Here is a 21,888-nt window from a genome sequence, read left to right as displayed (position 1 = left end):
TAAACAGCATTGGAAGACACTAAGAAATGGAGAAGCATAGTTCAACCTTACACTATTCTCTAAATTATAAACAGGGATCGTGTCTTATTGAGCATTGTCTCTCTAAGAGAGAAAGCTCCTTGTTAATGGTGGAAGTAAATAACTCTCTGAAACCTGAAAAAAATTGCTGTATGAAGGTCAAACATGCAGAGGCGTGATAGGGAAGGGCAAATGATTTAGAAATGGTGATTGAAAAGACATTATGATTCTCTGGTCTGACTTTTCTCTTTCTCCTCTGGACCATGGAATGGCATTTTGGTCAAGTCATAAAACAGCCAAAGAAAGAAAGTTTTGTTTTGTTTATATGCTAGGAAGGCACTGGAAATTTCCTCTGAGACTAGCAAGTGGCAAACATACAAAAAACCTTAGCTAGGGTAGTTAGAGTAAGGAACTATTTGAAAAAAGCAGTAAGGGTTAATGACATGATTTTATACAAGAAACCTCAAAACAGAGAAGGCAGTCAGTAAAAGGTCTGCTAAACACCGATATGGTTAGGAAGTATAAATAAACTAGCAATGAAAACTTTAAAATTCTCCTAAAAGGTACACAAGAGAAGACCTGAGTGAATGAAAAGACAATGTGATCTTGGCTAGGGAGATTTAGTCTCACAAAGACATCAATTCTCCTCAAGTTAATTTATAAAGTTGTCAAGATTTAAATAAGACTACACCATGGATTTTTAAAAATAACATGACAAAGCCATTTTCAAGTTTAAATAGAAACAAAAACAAGCAAAAATAATCAGCACAATTCCAAAAAAGAAGAGTGAAGATAAACTTTATCAGATAAAACACACCATAAACCACAATTAATTACTAGAATTGGAAGGCTAAGAAAGAGAATCCAATTTATAGAATTCAGTATATGATACAGGCATTTCAAATCTGTAAGAAGATAAGCAAATTACTTAGAAAAAAAAAAAAGGAAAAATTATTTGCACTGCTACCTCATACCTTATAACCAGAATGTTCCAGATTGAGCAATATTTAAAATGTTACAAAGTAAAACCAGAACGTATTAGAACAAATCTAGGATATTAAAAAAGTATATTCTAAGAGTAAAGAAAAGCATTAAGTATGACATCAAACCCAGATGGCCTAAAAGAGGCTGAGTGATTTGCTTATAATCCCCCAAATTTGTACATGGCAAAAACTACTAAATAAAACTAAAGAGAGACAAACTGGGGAACATATTTGGTACATTTCGTACCATAATAATAGGTAAAAAATAATTTCCTTAATATAGAGAGAGTCTTTTTCTTCTACCTAGACATTGGGGATCTAGCACTGGAGGACTCCTGTGCCAGCCAGTTGATGGTTTAGAAGATATAAGAGCATTCTCTTTTGGAAAGTGGGGTCTGAACAGAAAGGGTCAGGGAGACCTCGGGAAGAAAATGATCGTTTTCTGGCAGCAGACAGAACAGGATGAGGCTGCAGTAGGGTTGATCTTTGGCTAGTTCCAAGGAGAGGGTTATAGACTGAGGTGGAATGGAAGGTGAGGCACAGGAGAGAGGAACACAGACAAAATTATTCCAGGAGAAGAGATATGGATGGGAAGCAAAACAGATTCCTTCTCTTTCTCCTTCTTTATTTTTTTTCCTTTTTATCTCTTCTATAGGAACTGACATCTTGCTAATTTTATTTCTTTTTATTGCCAGGAACTCCATTCTCTCTCCCTTCCCTCTACTTTTTCTCTCCATTGATGTTTACCTTCCTTCTCTCTCTCACTTCCTTTCCTTTAAATGATTATGACAGAAGATCTATGCATCTAAAAATCAGTCTGTACATATCAAATCACATTTTATTTCTCTGGTCTCAATTTTAAAAGCATGTGAGTTGCATTTTCACATTTCACTCTCTTGGGAAAAAAGGACCAATTTTTAAAAATATGGTCACTGATTATTTTTCTGCAGATTAATAAAAAGGTCCTCACTACTGCTGTAGAGGATTATAAAAATATTCAGAGCTTGGAAAATGGTACCAAAAATATTTCTTTAGAATATTCTTAAAAGATTTCTCTATTAAAGTTCTTTTTATTGAATTTATGTTCCTCAAGTAAACTTCTGGAGGGGAAAAAAACTAATTTAATTAAGGGCCTATTTTTTAAAAACCTGTTTCAGTTCAGGGGAGAAGTATAGTTAGCCATTTGTTTACCCATTTCTAAATATGAATGTTATTTAGAAAGAATGGGTTTTCATTTTCAGTATAGAATGCCTCCCTATTAAACATGTATCAGCTAATATTCTTCACAAAATAACTTTCTAAGGATCAATGTATGTTACTTAATTACTAATCTCAAAGCTAACGTGCAACTGCCCACAATTTAACAGTCGAAGGTGGTCAAAAAGAAAGCATTCAGAGGTACAGCAAACATAGTAGTAGTAACCACATAAAATACATAGAGCTAAACCTAAAGTTACAGGGGTACAAAAAAAAATTACATAATTATGTACTACAGTCACACTTTACCAAACTTTATCCTACTAGGGTATATACTGCCTAAGAGTGAGCCTCTTTTGAAAATTACAACTGTTTTCTTTAAATGGTAGGATTTTATATATTCAGTCACAAACCAGATGTCAAAGACAAGACTTCTCTGGTCATTAGCTACACAGAAGATAAATAAGCACAGATTCATGTGTTTGAATTCCTAGGGCCTTTCATAAATAAACTCCTACATGCTTACATCTACTGAAATTATAAGGTGGATTCTGAGGGAATTCAAACTTGAGACATGAGACCACAAAATGAAGTGAAGCAGCTCTACCCACAGAAACTGAACTGTGAATAAGGTACCTGTGATACACGCATGTGGGCAAAACTTGGAGCAGGTTACCAAATAATGAAATGCTGTTAAAATTTTTTTAAGTTACTAAATAAAGAATTTTCTTTCTTTATAGCAGACATCCTTCATTTCAAACAGAATTCCATTATTCAGGTTTCCCTGTGCACTAAAATGCCAGTTAGAGAGAAAATTCTACTCAATAAATTCCTAAATTAAGGAAAAAAAAAGATTATTATATGACACATCACAGAAAAACTACAAAGAAAAAAAAAGGTATCAAATAAGGGCATTAAACACGAGAGAGGATGTTAAGTTTCCTTGGTCACCAGAGTAATAAGGCTACCTATTTAAAGAAAAAAGTTCTTTCTTTCTGTTGTTACAGATTCCCCTACAAAGTAAAATCTCATTAGTGCATATATAAGTATTCCCAGAAATCTTTGTCACAAAAGCACTGCTTGTTATCAAACTTTCTCAAGATGTTTGGGTGTGTGATGCAGAGCCCAGCCCTGGGGAAGGGTCCCTCATCCTGACAGTCCTCCTGGAAACTTTAGCAGACCCTCAATCAAAAAAGCATGACTACTGAGGAAGAAGCACACACACAACCCCTCCAAAGCAAACTCATGCCACAACAAAGGGTGCTTTCAGTCAGTGTAGTTAGAATAAGCTGCTACCTTCTGATGGCAACGTTTGTTAAGTGGGAACCTCAGGAGGCAAATGTTTTTGTTCCCTTTTCAGATCACGAATTTTTTGTGCCAGAAGAAAGCCTAGAGGGTAGCAGTCCATCCTGTCATTCCGCAAAGAAAGAACCTGAAGTCCAGAGAGGGTTGAGACTCACATGGTCACTCAGCTCACAAGTGGCAGAGCTTGCGACTAGGACTGCAGGCTCCAAGTCCCTGTCCAGTTCTGTTCCAAATACATGTTCTCTGCCTCTTCTTCACTTACCCCAAATGCAGGTGGCTCTGCCCAAATCCTTGACTGGACTTCCTCTTATCCTGTCACCCATGAAGATGGTTAACTTCTTTTGGCCCCCAATAAATGTGGCTTTTTATTAGATCACTTGAATTTTCTCTCTCTCTCTCTCTCTTAGTCTCGTTTTCTATGAGCCCTCCCACACCCACCCCAACTGTGACAGGAAAAGTAACAGGAATTACATTTCATAAAGGAGTTCCTAATTAGCATCTTCAAATTTTCCATATATGTAACTTTCAAACAATAAATTGTGTTCTTACTTTAATAGAGGGGGCACATGACATGGTTTTAGAAAACTCTGAAAAACTAGAAACAGTTAATAATGACTTAATTACAACAAATGCTTTCATTTATAAACATTGTAATCTCTATTCCTTAAGCTTTAAGAATGCCATCAGTAATGGCCATTCATTTCACAGAAATATCCTTAGAGGAAAGAAATGTTTAACAAATTATTGGGTAAAATAAACAAATGTCTAGGGAAGTAATTTTTATCGCACACAGTTAACTTTATTAAGTAGTTATTTTTTCTTTAGAGTATAGTAAAATAAGAAATTGGATATTTTTCTTCTTAGTTTAACCAAATATTTATAAAATCTCACCTCTAATTCCTCAGCCTGTTCTGTGTTATCGTCTTCTGAGCCACTGGTTTTAGGTAAGTAAGTCATTTTTAATCTCAGATAACCTTTAACTCTTGATTTGTGACTGTAGAAAGAAAATAATAATTCATACAATTTAACACTAGGAAGAAAACCATTCATTCAATAAGAGTTCATTGAACATCTACTAGCTTACTAGGAGAGATTCAAGACAAGCTTCAATGCAGAAGCAAAAGGACTAGATGGTGGAGAAAAAGAAACATCCATAAATAAATAATTGTTATGAGATAAATAAGGAACTATGGAAGTTTAAGTGAAAGATCAGAGAGATCTTGAAAGAGAAGCTGGTATGTGAGTTGGGCTAGAAGACTGGGGAGGATTTTGGCCTATGGCAGTCAGGGAAAGGCATAAGAGTAGAGAAGAGGGCAAAAATAAGGAAATAGATGGGAAACTGGGGGTACAGTTAAGGAAATGGAAGTAGCTGAGATTGGCTGAATTACAGGGTATATAAAGGAGGTGGGAATGGTCTAGCTGATGAGGTCTAAGTGAAGTAGAACTTTTAGATTTTATTTTGCATAGAATTTGGAGGATAGGGAAAGGCATCCTCACAGATGTGCTTTAGGGATAATAATCTAGCCTTGTTGTATAAGATAACAAAAAAGTAGAGAGCAAGGTCCGATAACTATCTGAAACCTAATGTCTTTGACAGCTGTTTGAATCTGTCATATATTAATTTATCTAATCTACTTTCATACTGTATCTCATACCACCTCTTTGAAAAATGAGTTGTCTAAGTTAAGGGTTGCTGCCCAGAGTAGTAATATTTAATTAAAAAAATTTTTTTAAATTTATTTTTGCCACAACCACAGCATGTGGGATCTTAGTTCCCTGACCAGGGATCAAACCCATGCCCTCTACATTAGGAGCACGGAGTCTGAACCACTGGACCACCAGAGAAGTCCCCCCATTCAATTTTTTTTTTTAAACCTGTCTTTCTTAAGATTCTAACTTAAGACCTAACTCTGTCTATTGCCCCCACCAATTCTATAACAGCATCCTGTTTACTTAGGAAATCCTTGCTTGTCATAGTTTTCTATATTGGTTTTTTGGATAATTTTTCATCCAAAAAGACACATATAATAAAACATAAGGGTCCTAATCTTTCCTCCTGTCTTCAAGAGGCACTCCCCTATGCCTCTCTTAATCTTTTTAGTTGTTCTTCTCTACACAGTTCTCATGGATTTGGAAAGTGTCCTTCCCTGACTGGTCAGTAAGCCCCCGATGCTTATTTCCAGACCACTAATGTGACTTGTGCCTCCATAGTTAAGGGGGTATGAACACTCTATGACTTCTTATAAAAGATAGATACAGAAAATTTACTCAGGTAATATTTTATAGGAGAGTTTCTCTACAATGATAGGTTTTATTATATTTTTCCAACTAGATAATAAGCCTGTGGGTTTAAATTTATTGATGTTCAAAAATAATCTAAGAATGTAGTTGGATAAAACTCTTTCTGCACTTGCAGCAATACCCACTGCAGACAGAAGATGTAAACTGTTATAGTGTTTTAAAGATAAAGACACCAGAAAGCATTCAACAAATTGAAAAGCAGGTTACTAGGGCAACCAAATAAGAGAAGAACTATTTAGTTATTCTTGGTATACAGATGTCACAATCAGTTCAAAATTAAAGCAAGAAAAGAGACTCACAGTGCATGACTTCTACAGAAATTAAATGTGACTTCTCTTATAGACAGTAAATATGAACACAAAGACCACTGTTCCCTTTATTTAAATTTATATTACAATGAATATTAAAATTTTTTAATCAAAAATTTTACTAAGTTCAATTGCATTTTCTAGTTTTAAAGAGAAAACAAATAGTTTTGCACAGATGTCCTTCCTCAGCTTTACTTTGACCTTTTTGTCAGTAAATTCCCATACATGTCTTAACTAGATTTTACTAGATTATGTGGTACAGAAGATCAAAAGGGGTTTTACTTAAAGCTTAAACTTAAAAGTTTTTGACAAAAATCAAGTAATTCAGTTTAGGAAAATGGAATTATGAACATGCTATTTGGGTTGTAAATTACAGTCTTTGCTCATGTTATTTTCTCTAAATATTTGAGTTTTCTGAAATTTTTTTAAAATGAAAGTATGCAAAATGTAGCTATACTTCCTTGAAAATATTTTTGTATCAAGTTGGATTCTTTTTTTTTGCCTGTGCCATGCAGCTTAGGGGATCTTAGTTCCCCTACAGGAACTGAACCAAGGCTATGACAGTGAAAGTATGGAGTTCTAACCGCTGGACCACCAGAGAACTCCCTAAGTATTTTTTTTTTAGATAAATTGATGTTTGCAATTTTTCAAGACACAGTATGACAAAATTACACACAGTATAAGATATAAAATACATATAAAGTAATGACATATTTCATTCTTCTAGTCTGATAAATATTAGGGAGAAGGGGTTTGATCACTTTTCTATCTCTTTAGAATTTTTGTACTGTGCATATATAACTGTTTTTGATTTTTTGATGTGGACCATTTTTAAAGCCCTTATTGAATTTGTTATAATATTACTTCTGTTTTATGTTTTGGTTTTTAGGCTGTGAGGCATGTGAGACCTTAGCTCCCTGATCAGGGGTCAAACCTGCACCCCCTGCATCGGTAGGCGAAGTCCTAACCACTAGATCACCAGAAATTACTTTTTAATCAGAAACAGCTATAAAGCTTTAAAAAACTAATATTGAAAAGTAGCTTATTTACAAAGGTTTAAACTGATTTTCCAAAGGGGCTACTGTAAAGTATAATGATTTTTTAAAAAACCTTCATAAGCTATTATTTTATATTTACTGACCTTCTTGGATGAAGAACAAAATCCTTAAAGGTATATGGTCTCTCCATTCTTGGATTTTCTGTCTAGAATAAAACAGTGGGTTTTCAAGATATATCTATAACAACAAAAATTTATACTTTTCAAGAATATTCATAAACTATGAATTAAGGCATAATTGAAGTTAGAAGTCAGAAAAAAAGTAGATTTAGCTTATTAAATGGTTACAATTGGTGATTTGACAGTACTTTCACTTTCCTGCACTGTAGGAATTGCTCCTGGCAGCACAAGTCAGTATAAAACTATCTGAGCAGGTGTTTGTGAAGCCAAAAGGAGAGTAAAAGCAGAAAAACACTAGAGAATGGTTAGTGTGTTTAAGCCCCAAAAGAATATGGAGTATGTATTCAATAAAATGTTGGCATGGTTAGACCACAGAGGCAATTCTAGGAGAACAAAAAAAGTAAGCAGCTTGGAAAATAAGACTGGATTAAATTCATTATTAAAAGTTTGCAATGTCTAAAGACTGTAGAGATGTCTAAAGACTGTAGAGAGACCATAAACATCTGAAAAGATTGATCAAGAATTAGTACTTCTCTTTCTTACCAAGTTCAACAGCCCTTTGTTTTTATTATTCTTTACTTCTCTGCTGCAATTGACATTGTTAAACTACCCATTACATCTAGAAACGCTTAAATTCTCATAACATCATTTCACTTGGTTCTTTTCTGTATTCTCTTGGTCTGTCTTCTTTCTCCTCTGACAGAAGCACACCGATGAACTTTCAGTGTTTGGGCTTCAGCGCTTTCATCCCCCTCATTTGGACAGCCCATCCTTCTCAGAGATTCTGCAGTTACCTCAGCAGTGATAACTCTCAATCCTTTCAGACTTTTTTCCCTACACAATTTATTTTTATACCTCTTCGGTTGCCTGCTTTAAGTTTCATTTTTCTTGTTTTTTACTGATTGCAATATGGCCAAAAATAAACTTACCATATCTTAAAAAAAAAAAAAAAGCTTTCCTCCTACTCTTTTTGCTTGAGATACCACCCTTATCTCATTTTTTTCAACTTGAACTCCTGGTCCAATAATATCATGTAATGAAATATCTCCTGAATCTGTTTTCTTCTGTTGCTGTATGGTTGGTCCAGATTCAGTTTCACGCCCATGTTGTTGTAATTGATCAGTTTCTTTCTGTGAAACTAAGCTTTCCCCAGTCTAGTTTTCAGTAAAATATTTTCAAACTGATCTTCCTCAAACAATGCTTTCATGATGTCAACCAACTTCAGGGGCTCTCTATTTCTTTCTTAAAAAAAATTCAGGCTCTTGTCATACCTTTTAAGTTCACTTAGGCCTTTTTTTTAAAAATTAAAATTTTTATTTTGTATTGGAATATATCCAATTAACAATGTTGTGATACTTTCAGGTGCACAGCAAAGTGACCCAGCCGTACATATAGTATTTTCAATCTCCCCCAAATTCCCCTCCCATCTCTATTTCCTACTGGGTTTCATATAAGGGAATCTTAAAATTAAAATGGAAAATTGAGAAGTTTTCAGAAAATAAGAGGCTCAAGAATTAACAGCAGTATACACTTTACAAATCAAATATTTACATTTACTATATTGTGTATATGTTAAGGATTTATTAAAATAAAAAGAATAAACATTAGAAAGTAAAATCATGCACATCTATACCAACCGGTAATGGATAAAGAGGAACATCCACTTGACCTAGGAAATCATCTCTTGTCTACCAAAGAAAAAAGAAAAAATTAACATTAGTAATATGCTTGATCTTTCTGGAAAACTTTGATAGCTATTGTCATCATTCATAAAAATATATAGAAGTTTTTTGTGGTTAACCCTATGAAATATTTATGAAAAAATCAATGGAAAATTAAAGGTGATATGGTACAACTTCTGGTAATAGCAGAATAGACTAAATTACATTGAGCCTTCTGAAGATAATAACTATATACTCTGAAAATATATTAAACAACTATTTGAAAGCAACACAGAATGACCAAAAGCAAGCGGAAACTAGAAAGGAGTCAGTCCTTGAAAGAATGAACTGTACTAGGTAGGATTCCTGTTTATATGGCTTTTCACCTGGCAGTACTCCACAATTCATCTGAATGACTGGAACTCAAAGAGAAATCCAAAATCTTACTCATTTGAGGAGTCTGAAAACTTATTTTAAAGTCAACAGTCTAACTGGAAAGTGAGGGGGACAACTCCCTAAAGGAAGAAGCCATAAGTGTCCCTCCAGATCCATGTATAAACTACCCAAATTCCTAAAGGCTGAAAGGACTCAGCATAGATTTCATAGTTGATGTTTTCCTAGGGAAGCTAGCATTTAGAATTCAGTTACCAACCTGCTACAACAAAAATCAACTTTTCAGGGAAAGATGATCAAACTCAATGTCTTCATCATGTGCCATTTACACAGTCCTATATACAATAAAAGTCACTAAGCATACTAAGAAATAGAAAAATAGGACTCAGAAGCAAAAGAAAATTAATAGAAATGGATGACAAGATAATCCAGGTCTTGGAACTGGCAGAAAAGAAAACTAAAGTAACTATTACAGAGATGTTCAAGGACATAAAATGGAAAATAAGGCCATAATAAACAAATATATGGGGAATCTATAAAAGAAATGAAAAATATAAAATGAAATGGAAATCATAAAAGTGAGTTAAATGTATAGCTTGAAATACATATATAACTAATAAATAGAATATAGGAATTGAAGATCAGTGGATCGGCTTAACATATGATTGAAAATGACTAGAGAAAAGTTCTGTTAACCTGAAGATACATCAATAGTATTTATATAATATAAAAAAGAGGACTTGTGGTAAAATACCAAGCAGTGTAATATATATGGCAGTGAAGTTCTAGAAACAAGAAGGGGGGAAGGGAAAGAGAAGAGAAAAAGAGAGAGACAGAGAAAGAAGATAAGGCAGAAAGATATTTTTAGAATAAAGCCACCAGCTTCCCCAAATATTAACATCTCACATAACCCTAGCCCAATGATCAAAACTAGGCAAACCCTTTTTAGAGGAAATATTAACACTTCTGTTTATTCAATCTTTTATTCTTAAGCTTTTTTAATTATCAAAAAAAAACCCTATCTATATAACAGACTGTAAATATCTGTCACTCATAATCTTAATCAATTCATGAATGGCACTAGTGGTTAAGAACCAGTCTGGCAATGCAGGAGACAGAAGAAATGCAGACTTGATCCCTGGGCCGGGAAGAGCTCTTGGAGAAGGGCATGGCAACCCACTCAGTACTCTTGCCTGGAGAATTCCCTTGGACAGAGGAGATGGGTCAGGTTATAGTCAATAGGGTTGCAAAGAGTTGGACACAACTGAACGTGACTTAGCACACACACAGGCTTATGGAAACCTTGACCCTCTGACCCTAGTTCCTCCCCTTCCAATCTAGTTCCCCAAGGAACTTTCTTGCATGTATCCATCCACATACTTAATTTTTTTTAAATTGAGGAATAATTGACATGCAACATTATATGAGTTTCAGATGTACAACTTAATGATTCAATATTTGTACATACTGCAAAATAATCAACATTACAAAATTAGTTAACATTGGTCACCAAGCATAATTAAGCAGACTTTTTTTCTTATGATGAGAACTTTTAAGATTTACTCTCAGCAAGTTTAAAATATGTGATACAGTATTATTAGCTATAGTTACCATGCTGTACAGTAAGTCCTCAAGACTTATTTATTTTAAAACTGTGAGTCTGTATCTTTTGACTCCCTTCACCGATTTACCCCACTCCTCATCCCCTGCCTCTGACAACCATCAATCTGTTCTGCATAAGCTTGGTTTTTGCTTGTTTTGTTTTTATATTCCACATATAGGTGAGAGCATACATTATCTGTCTTTCTCTGAGTTATTTCACTTTGCATAATGCCCTTGAGGTCCATCCATGGTGTTGCAAATGGCAAGATCTAATTCTGTTTTTATGGCTGAATAATATTCCATGGTGTGTGTGTGTGTGTGTGTGTGTTGTGTGTATTTTTGAATATGAGAGTGCATGTATCTTTTCAAGTTAGTATTTTTTTCTCCTTTGGATAAATACCCCAAAATGGAATGGCTAAATCATATGGCAGTTCTAGTTTCAATTTTTTTAGAAATCTCCATACTGTGTTTCATAGTAGCTGTACCAATTTACATTCCTACCAACAGTGCATAAGGGTTCCTTATCTCTGCATCGTTGGCAGCACTTGTTACTGTCTTTCTGAAAATAGGCATTATGACGTGTGTGAAATTATATACCTCATTATACTTTTGATTTGCATTTTCCTTATCAGTTATAATGAACATCTTTTCAGGTGTCTGTTGGCCATCTGTATGTCTTCTTTGGAAAAACATCTATTTATATCCTTTGTCCATTTTTAAATTGGATTGTTTGCTTTTTGCTATTGAGTTTCATAAAAAAACCAGGAATAACATTAACTAATCTACAGATCTTACTCAAATTTCACAAACTGTCTTACTAATCTTGGTCCAGGGTTCAATCTAGGATCATACATTTAATTGCCATGTCTCCTTAGTTTCTTAATCTGGAAAGTACCTCAGTCTCTTTGTTTTTCATAATCTTGACATTTTAAAAGAGTACTGGCTAATTATAGGATATCCATCCATTTGGGTTTGTGTATTGTTTCTTCATGGCTGAATTTTGGTTATGCATTTTTTGGTAAGAATACTATAAAAATGCTGTTGGTGCACTTCTCAGTGCATCATATCAGCAGGAAAAAACCCTGCATCTTACACATTATGGACAGTTAAAGATGATTAACTATTTGAGGAAAGTTTATTGCAAGAAATAAAAAGAGAGAGACCTAATCCAAAAAACAAGGAGCAAGAAGGGAGTCAAATCAATAACAATTAAGTCAGACTGCAGGAGAAATACTTGAGAAAAACTAATTAATGTTCCTGGAGATAAGTGACAAACATCTAGCAAATAGGATACAAAGTTATGAAAAAAAAAAAAAAAGAAGCAATTAAAAAAAAAAAACAAGAAAAAACTCTTGGGAATTAAACATTACCTGAAATTAAATGTTTAAGATAGAGTTAAAGAAATTTCTCAGAAAGCAGAACTAAAACACCAAAGAAAAAGACTGCAGAATTCCCCAAGTAAGGAAATTACAGGATAAATTCTAAAAGTCAACTTCTAAGTAGCAGGCATTCCAGAAAGAAAAAAAATACAGGGAACGGATAATCAAAGAGGCATTTTAAGAAATTTTCCTTATATGCAAGAAAATGAAATTTGACAGTGGAAGGCCTCACTGAGTATTAAGGAAAATGGTTAAAGAAAAGACCCACAGCAAGGCACATCACTGTGACATTTCAAAGCACCCGAGATAAAGAAATTTCAAGAGCTTTGAGAGATACAAAACAGATCATACTCCAAACTGAAAGACAAGAAATAATGCTTTCAAAATTCTGAGAGAAAAAAAAATTATCTTGCATAGAATTCTATACCCAGCCAAAATATCTTTTCCAATAATGAAAGCAGAATAAAGACACTGGTGTTCTAAGGTAATGGGAGATATATTTTGCCAAAATAAGGGAGTACAACATGGTAAGGAAAGATGCAGAGGATTCAAGACAGGAGAGAAGAAAAAAGAATCTCTAACAGGGTTTTATGAGAATTAAATTATTTAATATACACAAAATACTTTGCATAATACATAGTATGCAGTAAGAGTTGGACTGAAGAAAGTTGAGTGCCGAAGAATTGATGCTTTTGAACTGTGGTGTTGGAAAAGACTCTTGAGAGTCCCTTGGACTGCAAGGAGATCCAACCAGTCCATTCTAAAGGAGATCAGTCCTGGGTGTTCTTGAAGGAATGATGCTAAAGCTGAAACTCCAGTACTTTGGCCACCTCATGCGAAAAGTTGACTCATTGGAAAAGACTCTGATGCTGGGAGGGATTGGGGGCAGAAGGAGAAGGGGATGACAGAGGATGAGATGGCTGGATGGCATCACCGACTCGATGGACGTGAGTTTGAGTGAATTCACGCCAGGGAGGCCTGGTGTGCTGCAATTCATGGGGTCGCAAAGAGTCGGACATGACTGAGCGACTGAACTGAACTGAACTGAACTGAAGAATTCAATAAATGTTAGCCATTATATTTGAAATGCTAGATATTATAATGAAACCTCTGCTCCCTTTACTATGGACCCATCTTTGAACATTTCAAATAGATATATGCCATTAAAGGAGCGTGACTGGAGAAGAAAGCCTAGCAAATTAGCTTAGTTTAGGGGCATATTCTTATTCTTGAACATGAACTGATGATAATTTTTGAAATGGACAAGTTGCCTTTAATGACACCCTCAAGGCTATGCTGTGGTATATTTCTTTTTTTGTTTTTTATGGCAAGCAGATGTTATAGCCCATAAATTTGATCTTTAAGAAGCTATGAATAACAAAGTAAACCACAACAAAATACAGTTAAATCTCAATCAGGATAACTGAGGGATAAAACATTTTGGTTAACTGAATTATCTAATTAACTTAGGTTTAGGCTTACCCAGGTAAAGAAACAAAACATTTTTGGTGGATTTAGTCTTACTGAATAGCCCTGTCCACAGTAAACTGAATTCAGTGAGCATCTATCTGTTTGATGATTCATGATCTTTTAGTGCTTCAAAAACATTGATGTGGTCCCTTATCACTAAAGTAACACACATAGAGAACAGGGTTTCTTAACTTGCGCACTATTGACAATATAAGCCAGATAAACTTTTTGTTGCTGTGGGATCTGTTCCATGCGCTGAAGGATGTTTAGCAGCATCCTGAAATGGCAACCCACTCCAGTACTCTTGCCTAGAAAATTCCATGGATGGAAGAGCCTGGTGGGCTACAGTCCATGGGGTCACAAAGAGTTGGACACGACTGAGTGATTTCACGACATCACGAGGTCTCTACCAATTAGATGCCAGTAGCACTCCTCCATCAGTTGTGATGACCAAAAATATCTCCTGGCATTGCCAAATGTCCTATGGGTAGCAAAACTGTCCCTGGTTGAGAACCACTGCTATAAAACAGAATGTCTCAACCAATGAGCAAAAGACACCCCACTTTAAAAAACAATGGCTTTACTGAGATATAATTCACATCCTATACAATTTAACCACTTAAAGTTTGCAGTCAATTTTAGAACATTTTCATGACCCCCAAAAGAAAATCCATATCTATCAGCAGTCACTCCCCATTTCCCTCCTCTTTCTTTAGCCCCAGGCAACCACCAATCTACTTTATGTCTCTATGGCTTTACCTATTCTGGACATTTCACATAAATGAAGTCCTATATATGAGGTTCTTTACGACTGGCTTCTTTCATTTACAAGAAACGTTCTCAAGGTTCATTCATGTTGTAGCAAGTATCAGCACTTATTCCTTTTTTACTGCTAAATATTACATTATATGGATATATCATATTGTTTATCTGTTGATTAAATTTGGACTATTCCCATTTTTTGGCAATTATAAATCAGACTGCTATGAATATTCTAGTACAAGTTTTAGTACTGACACATGATCTCATTTTTCTTGGGTATATTCTTAGGAGTAGAGTTTCTGAGTAATATGGTAACTCTTTAATCCTCTGAGGGACTGCCAGACTTTCCAAAGTGGTTGTACCTTCTGCATTCCCATCAGTACTGTAGGAGGGTTTTAATTTCTCTATATCCTTGCCAATACTTATTATTATCTATCTTTTTGATACAGCCCTCCTAATAGGTGTGAAGTGATATCTCGTTAAGGTTTGTTTGCATTTCCTTGATGATCAATGATGCTGAGCACAGTTTCATGTGTTTATTGTGCTCCTTAGTTCTTAAAACCTCTTTCTTATTATAAATCTTCCCTAGAGATTCAGTCTCCATTACAGAGGCAGTGCCTGGTCACTGTGGGACAGAAAGAAAACATCTTATCCCATATTCCTTTTTTCATTGATTGCACTGTGTGGATAAGAGCATAGAGCAAAAAATTCCACATCCTGAACTGTTCCCTGTCTCAAGTATTTCTCATATATAAAAATGCATTTTAGAAAGTTCTTGCAACAAATCTTCCTTCTTTAAAAGAGGTGATCTAAAATGAGCTTCCTAACATCTACTTAAAATGAAATGATCCCAAAGAACCATATTTCTAACTCTGGAAGAATGAACACATTTTCCAAACTAAAAATCAATGTGCATGGTCTGAGGCGATGGAGAATACAAAACTTGGAACTATCCTGGAAAGTCTGGGACATATGGTTACTATAAATATAGGACAATTAGAGGTTCTTTTTCCATTTACAAAGAAAAAGCAATAGTTTAAAATTCATTCCTATGAAGGCAAGTCAGTCTGTGATGTTCATTAATGTTTCCCTAGCCAACCAATTGTTCCAAACTGAATACTCAAGCACTTCTTTGTAAGAATTATTTCTTATATTGAACTGCATACAGCTCACTTCATAAAGCAAATTTGCATTTGGTAAAACAGAAGTCATTGAAGAATGCCTGAAAATCTGAGAAAGAATTTAGAACAGTGGGTGATTTTAAACAACCATCTAGGGTACAGTTTAGTCAGCAAAAAACACTTTTTCCAATATCTAAAGATACAAATTTTAATCTCTTAAAACAATTTTTGTAACATTAAAATATAAAAATCCAAATTGCTATTTTTGAAAAATTTCAATTAGAACTATATACATGGCTCTAAGTTTATCAAGACAAACTTATTAACTTTGATAAACCTGCATAGCAGCTGAATGCTCTGCTTTACAAGAACCCAACGTTATAAAAAAAGTCAGAATTTAAAAAACAGGTATGTTAAAGTGTCATAGCTTTGAAGAATACTTGGCTTTAAAAAATGTTTCTACTAAATCTGAGTTACAGATAACTTCCCAGAGTAAATCTACTGTACAGAGCAAAATATTAAAGGAAGAATCACTTCCTTATAATCAGAGCCAAGCAACAGAGCCAAAGTTTTCTGCTGTAATATCCAACTTTTCATTTCAATCATACATTTTAATCACTAAAAATGAACTTTACACCTGGTCATTAAATATAACATAGTTGCAATTTTCAGACTTAGCTATCAGCAAGTCTATTATCAGCAATTTATAATAAAGATGATTTTTCAAGCTCATTCTAAAACACACACACACACACAGGGTACAAAATTAAAAGAAAAAACTTCCTAGCCTCCACCCATCTAACTCTACACTCTGTCCACCCAGAGAAAATAGCTGTTATTTTTTGTGTTTGGTGTGTCTGAAACCATTCAGAGTGATCTCTGATACACTCTTATGTATCTTAATTTTTTACTCTTCAATACCTCTAATGCCTTGTCCAATCTTGGTCCACAATGAGATATTTTACCTATTTGATGGGGATATAGTATATGCCAATGTATGGAATATTGAAATTTATTTAGCTAGTTCAGATATTTAGGTTGTTTCTGTCTTTTGCCTAGGGCTTCCCAGGTGGCACAATGGTAAAGAATCCAACTGCCATTGCAAGAGATACAAGAGATGTGGGTTCAATCCCTGGGGCAGGAAGATCCCCCGATCAGGGGGATCCCCTAGAATAGGAAATGGCAACCCACTCCCAGATTCTTGGCTGGAAAATTCCATGAACAGTGGAGCCTGGTGGAGTCCCAAAGAGTTGGACACAACTGAGCATACACACACAAGCGATGTTTCAACAAATAAAGTTGTATTTATAATTTTTCAGATATACCCAAGATAATTTTTATTTTGTGTAATAATAAATACTATACTAAACTAACCGGAACTAATCTGAAATGGAAGCAGATCTCAGTGACTGACTGGATGTTACAGAAGGAAGCAGTGTCCTGAGTAAGCTGAAAAGCACATGTAAGTTTTCAAAGATAAGATCAAGATAAAAGATTTAAGACAGTTTGCATTTAAATGAATATCTTGCTCAGTAACTACTGGCTTCACACAACAGCTTTCAAATTCTCTATGTGAAAATGTCATGATTCTTCTGCAGAGATCACTAATAGCCTAAAAAAAAATTTACTGGGGCAGGCAGTGAAAAAGAAACAAATTCCTATCTATAAAATGCTCAAGCCATGATTGATTATATTATTTAAATTAAGTCAACAGATCAAGAATTATTTCAGAGATCACAAAAGAGAAGAGTAGAATTTAAAACTCTGAACCTGAGATACTAAAAGTGAAATTATCTAAAAACCTCTTTGTATAAGATAAAATTTAAACTCTCATTCTACTGTTTATCTTAAGAGGATAAATGTTTTCTTGATTTGAACACATGAAAAGTCAATATTTTGACTTAGAGGATATTAGCACATGTGAATCTCTGAGAAAAATAAGCAGAACTTTTATGAATGGACTCATTTACAGTATTTTTTTTAAAAAAAAACAAGAAACCATATATTTCCTACTTTTAAAATTTCATAAAACTATTATTTTTAATGAATATCCTTATTCTCAAAATTCATACAACATGAATGTATACCACATCCTAAATATTATAATTAAACAAGGATTATGAAAATCATGCTAAATTCAACTTAACTATTTTCTAATACATACAAATCTTAGTAAGTAAAACTGCTGTTTCCTTCACTTTTTACAGTTTTTCTACCTTCCCTCTTACATACTGACTCACTTTATATTATGATCTGCTTATTTTACACATCTTTCTGGAAGTTCAAGATTTACTGATTTAATCATTTTTAGTATGTTGAGGGGGAAATGGTGTTAGCTAAACAAACAGTATAATCTGATCTATGCTATAAAATCACAGTGCTGTGGAGACTGGATGTCTTTGCTTAAAGCAAACACTCACCACACCAAACTCGTGACTTTCTCTGGCTAGCCAGCCTGTCTGGCAGATTTAACTGTAAGACACAAACTGTACTTGTTCTTTGATAATAGCTTCATACTGCTTGACAATTTCAGTACTTGCATCCTACAGCCTTTAGCAACTCTCACATTTTAAAAGGGATTTTAACCTAATAGATGGGGGTAGGAAGGGAGTCCGGGAAAGCCACTGTCTATATCAGTTTCACTTTGAATTTTCCTGCTCTGAATTTCAGTTTCTTTGGAGGACTCTAGAATCATCACAGACTTGTGAAAGCTGAAGATTTACCTTGACCTGTTCCTCTATCTTTACATCCTTTGAAATGTAGTTTGTAATTTACTGTGAGGCTTTTCAAACAAAAACCATTTAAAAAATACAGTATTGTATAGCTCACAGAACTCTACTTGGTGCTCTGTGGTGACCTAAATGGGAAGAAAATTAAAATTAAAAAAAGGAGGATATGTGCATATGTGTAGCTGATTCACTTTTCTATGCAGCAGAAATGAATACAATGTTGAAGAGCAACTAAAAAAAATAATTATAAAATAAAAATTAAATAAACAACATATGGTATAGAAGAGAAGGAATCTAAAGCAAGAGTAAACTGTTATCAGGTTGTACTACATATCAAGCATAAACAGGATTTTATAATAATTTTCAAAATTAAATTTTAGTATATCTAACCTACTTTTATAGCAGTTTACATTGTAGTATGTCCCTAAACCAGGAAACTACTAAAGGAGTGAAGAAGGTTTTGCATTTATTACAACTTCCCCTCCTTCAAAAGAGATGAAGGGCTCATCGATTTTTCCCATTGTTTCCAAACTGCATTTCTAAACAAAGGAAAATAAGAGGACAAAATATATAAAGTTATAATTCAATGAAGGAATACCCACAGCTAGACAACTCATAAAAGGGATAAGGATCTTCCTTTCAGAGAGAAAAATATTCATTCTTGATTAAAAATAGACACAGAGATTCATTCTTTTGAGCTTCAATAAATTATGATACTACTTCTTTTCTTTCTAGGAATGTCTGCCAAGCCACCAGGGAAAGAAAAAAGGCAAACATTTGAGACGATAGAAGCTAATATCCTAGAGAACTGTACCTGTAGTTTAAATGAGAAACTAGCAAACTGCTGTCAATGTTGAGAAAGATATATTGACTATAAATCTAAGAAACCAAAGAGTTGCGTAAAATCTAAGATATTTAATTTAAAACTGAGTTAAGTTCTAGAAGATGCACTAACATCATCCTTTTAAAATGGATCAATGAAGCTGTGACAGTTGAGAAAGCAGCCAAGATGCTTCTGCTTTCAACCTAACACTTTCCAAAGCTTCGGGTTGATTTAGTCCATTCAAGACGTTTTCAAAGCTCAGAGTGTCAGAATCACCTGGAGGGCTTTTTTTTTTTCTTTTTAATTTAAATTTATTTATTTTAATTGGAGGCTAATTACAATATGGTATTGGTTTTGCCATACATCAACATGAATCCACCACAGGTGTACACGGGTTCCCCATCCTGAACCCCCCTCCCACCTCCCTCCCCGTACCATCCCTCTGAGTCATCCCAGTGCACCAGCCCCAAGCATCCTGTATCCTGCATCGAACCTGGACTGGCGATTCGTTTCTTATATGATATTATACATGTTTCAAGTTCATTCTCCCAAATCATCCCACCCTCTCCCTCTCTGGTGGGCTTCTTAAAGACAGATCACTGCCCCCTCCCTCTTAAGTGATACGAAGACAGCCAATCCAGTAGTCATATCTCAGTTCAGTTCAGTCACTGAGTCATGTCTGACTCTTTGCGACCCCATGAACTGCAGCACGCCAGGCCTCCCTGTCCATCACCAAATCACGGAGTTCAGTCAAACTCATGTCCATCGAGTAGGTGATGCCATCCAGCCATCTCATCCTCTGTCATCCCCTTCTCCTGCCCCCAATTCCTTCCAGCATCAAACTCTTTCCTAATGAGTCAACTCTTCGCAAGAGGTGGCCAAAGTACTGGAATTTCAGCCTCAGCATCAGTCCTTCCAAAAAACATCCAGGACTGGTCTTCTCTAGGATGGACTGGTTGGATCTCCTTGCAGTCCAAGGGACTCTCAAGAGTCTTCTCCAGCATCACAGTCAGAAAGCATCAATTCTTCGGCACTCAGATTTCTTCACAGTCCAACTCTCAACTCCACACATGACTACTGGACAAACCATAGCCTTGACTACATGGACCTTTGTTGGCAAAGTAATGTCTCTGCTTTTGAATATGCTGTCTAGGTTGGTCATAACTTTCCTTCCAAGGAGTAAGCATCTTTTAATTTCATGGCTGCAATCACCATCTGCAGTGATTTTGGAGCCCACCCCCCCAAAAAAAATAAAGTCTGACACTGTTTCCACTGTTTCCCCATCTATTTCCCATGAAGTGGTGGGACCAGATGCCATGATCTTCATTTTCTGAATGTTGAGCTTTCAGCCAACTTTTTCACTCTCCTCTTTCACTTTCATCAAGAGGCTTTTGAGTTCCTCTTCACTTTCTGCCATAAGGCTGGTGTCATCTGCATATCTACGGTTATTGATATTTTTCCCAGCAATCTTGATTCCAGCTTGTGCTTCTTCCAGCCCAGCGTTTCTCATGATGTACTCTGCATAGAAGTTAAATAAGCAGGGTGACAATACACAGCCTTGACGTACTCCTTTTCCTATTTGGAACCAGTCTGTTGTTCCAGTTCCATGTTCAGTTCTAACTGTTGCTTCCTGACCTGCATATAGGTTTCTCAAGAGGCTGGTCAGGTGGTCTGGTATTCCCCTCTCTTTCAGAATTTTCCACAGTTTATTGTGATCCACACAGTCAAAGGCTTTGGCATAGTCAATAAAGCAGAAGTAGATGTTTTTCTGGAACTCTCTTGCTTTTTGATGATCCAACAGATGTTGGCAATTTGATCTCTGGTTCCTCTGCCTTTTCTAAAACCAGCTTGAACATCTGGAAGTTCATGGTTCACATACTGCTGAAGCCTGGCTTGGAAAAATTTGAGCATTACTTTACTAGTGTGTGAGACGAGTGCAATTGTGCGGTAGTTTGAGCATTCTTTGGCATTGCCTTTCTTTGGCATTGGAATGAAAACAGACCTTTTCCAGTCCTGTGGCCACTGCTGAGTTTTCCAAATTTGCTGGCATATTGAGTGCAGCACTTTCACAGCATCATCTTTCAGGATTTGAAATAGCTCAGCTGGAATTCCATCACCTCCACTAGCTTTGTTGGTAGTGATGCTTTCTAAGGCCCACTTGACTTCACATTCCAGGATGTCTGGCTCTCAGTAAGTGATCACACCATCATGATTGTCTTGGTTGTGAAGATCTTTTTGTACAGTTTTTCTGTGTATTCTTTCCACCTCTTCTTAATATCTTCTGCTTCTGTTAGGTCCAGACCATTTCTGTTCTTTATCGAGCCCATCTTTGCATGAAATGTTCTCTTGGTATCTCTAATTTTCTTGAAGAGATCTCTAGTCTTTCCCATTCTGTTGCTTTCCTCTATTTCTTTGCATTGATCGCTGAAGGCGGCTTTCTTATCTCTCCTTGCTATTCCTTGGGACTCTGCATTCAGATGCTTATATCTTTCCTTTTCTCCTTTGCTTTTTGCTTCTCTTCTTTTCACAGCTATTTGTAAGGCCTCCCCAGACAGCCATTTTGCTTTTTTGCATTTCTTTTCCATGGGGATGGTCTTGATCCCTGTCTCCTGTACAATGTCACAAACCTCCACCCATAGTTCATCAGGCACTCTGTCTA

General features: G+C 35.4%; 1 protein-coding gene across 3 annotated transcripts in view; it reads right to left on the bottom strand.

The window, feature by feature from the left end:
* Window positions 1-21,888, bottom strand: part of NEDD4 (NEDD4 E3 ubiquitin protein ligase) — a 143,507-nt gene that overhangs the window by 44,047 nt on the left and 77,572 nt on the right. For all 3 annotated transcript variants that reach the window (XM_027971804.2, XM_027971806.2, XM_012181488.5), the window contains 3 exons: window positions 8,927-8,977; window positions 7,254-7,315; window positions 4,395-4,497 (listed from right to left, as the gene is read on the bottom strand). In XM_027971804.2, coding sequence (XP_027827605.2) covers window positions 4,395-4,497; window positions 7,254-7,315; window positions 8,927-8,977 — 216 coding nt within the window. The remainder of the gene's footprint in view (window positions 1-4,394; window positions 4,498-7,253; window positions 7,316-8,926; window positions 8,978-21,888) is intronic.

Source organism: Ovis aries, chromosome 7, assembly GCF_016772045.2.
Source record: "Ovis aries strain OAR_USU_Benz2616 breed Rambouillet chromosome 7, ARS-UI_Ramb_v3.0, whole genome shotgun sequence".
NCBI classification, from domain to species: domain Eukaryota; kingdom Metazoa; phylum Chordata; class Mammalia; order Artiodactyla; family Bovidae; genus Ovis; species Ovis aries.
The sequence above is the reverse complement of the archived record's forward strand: the minus strand, read 5'-3'. Positions and strand labels throughout refer to the sequence as shown.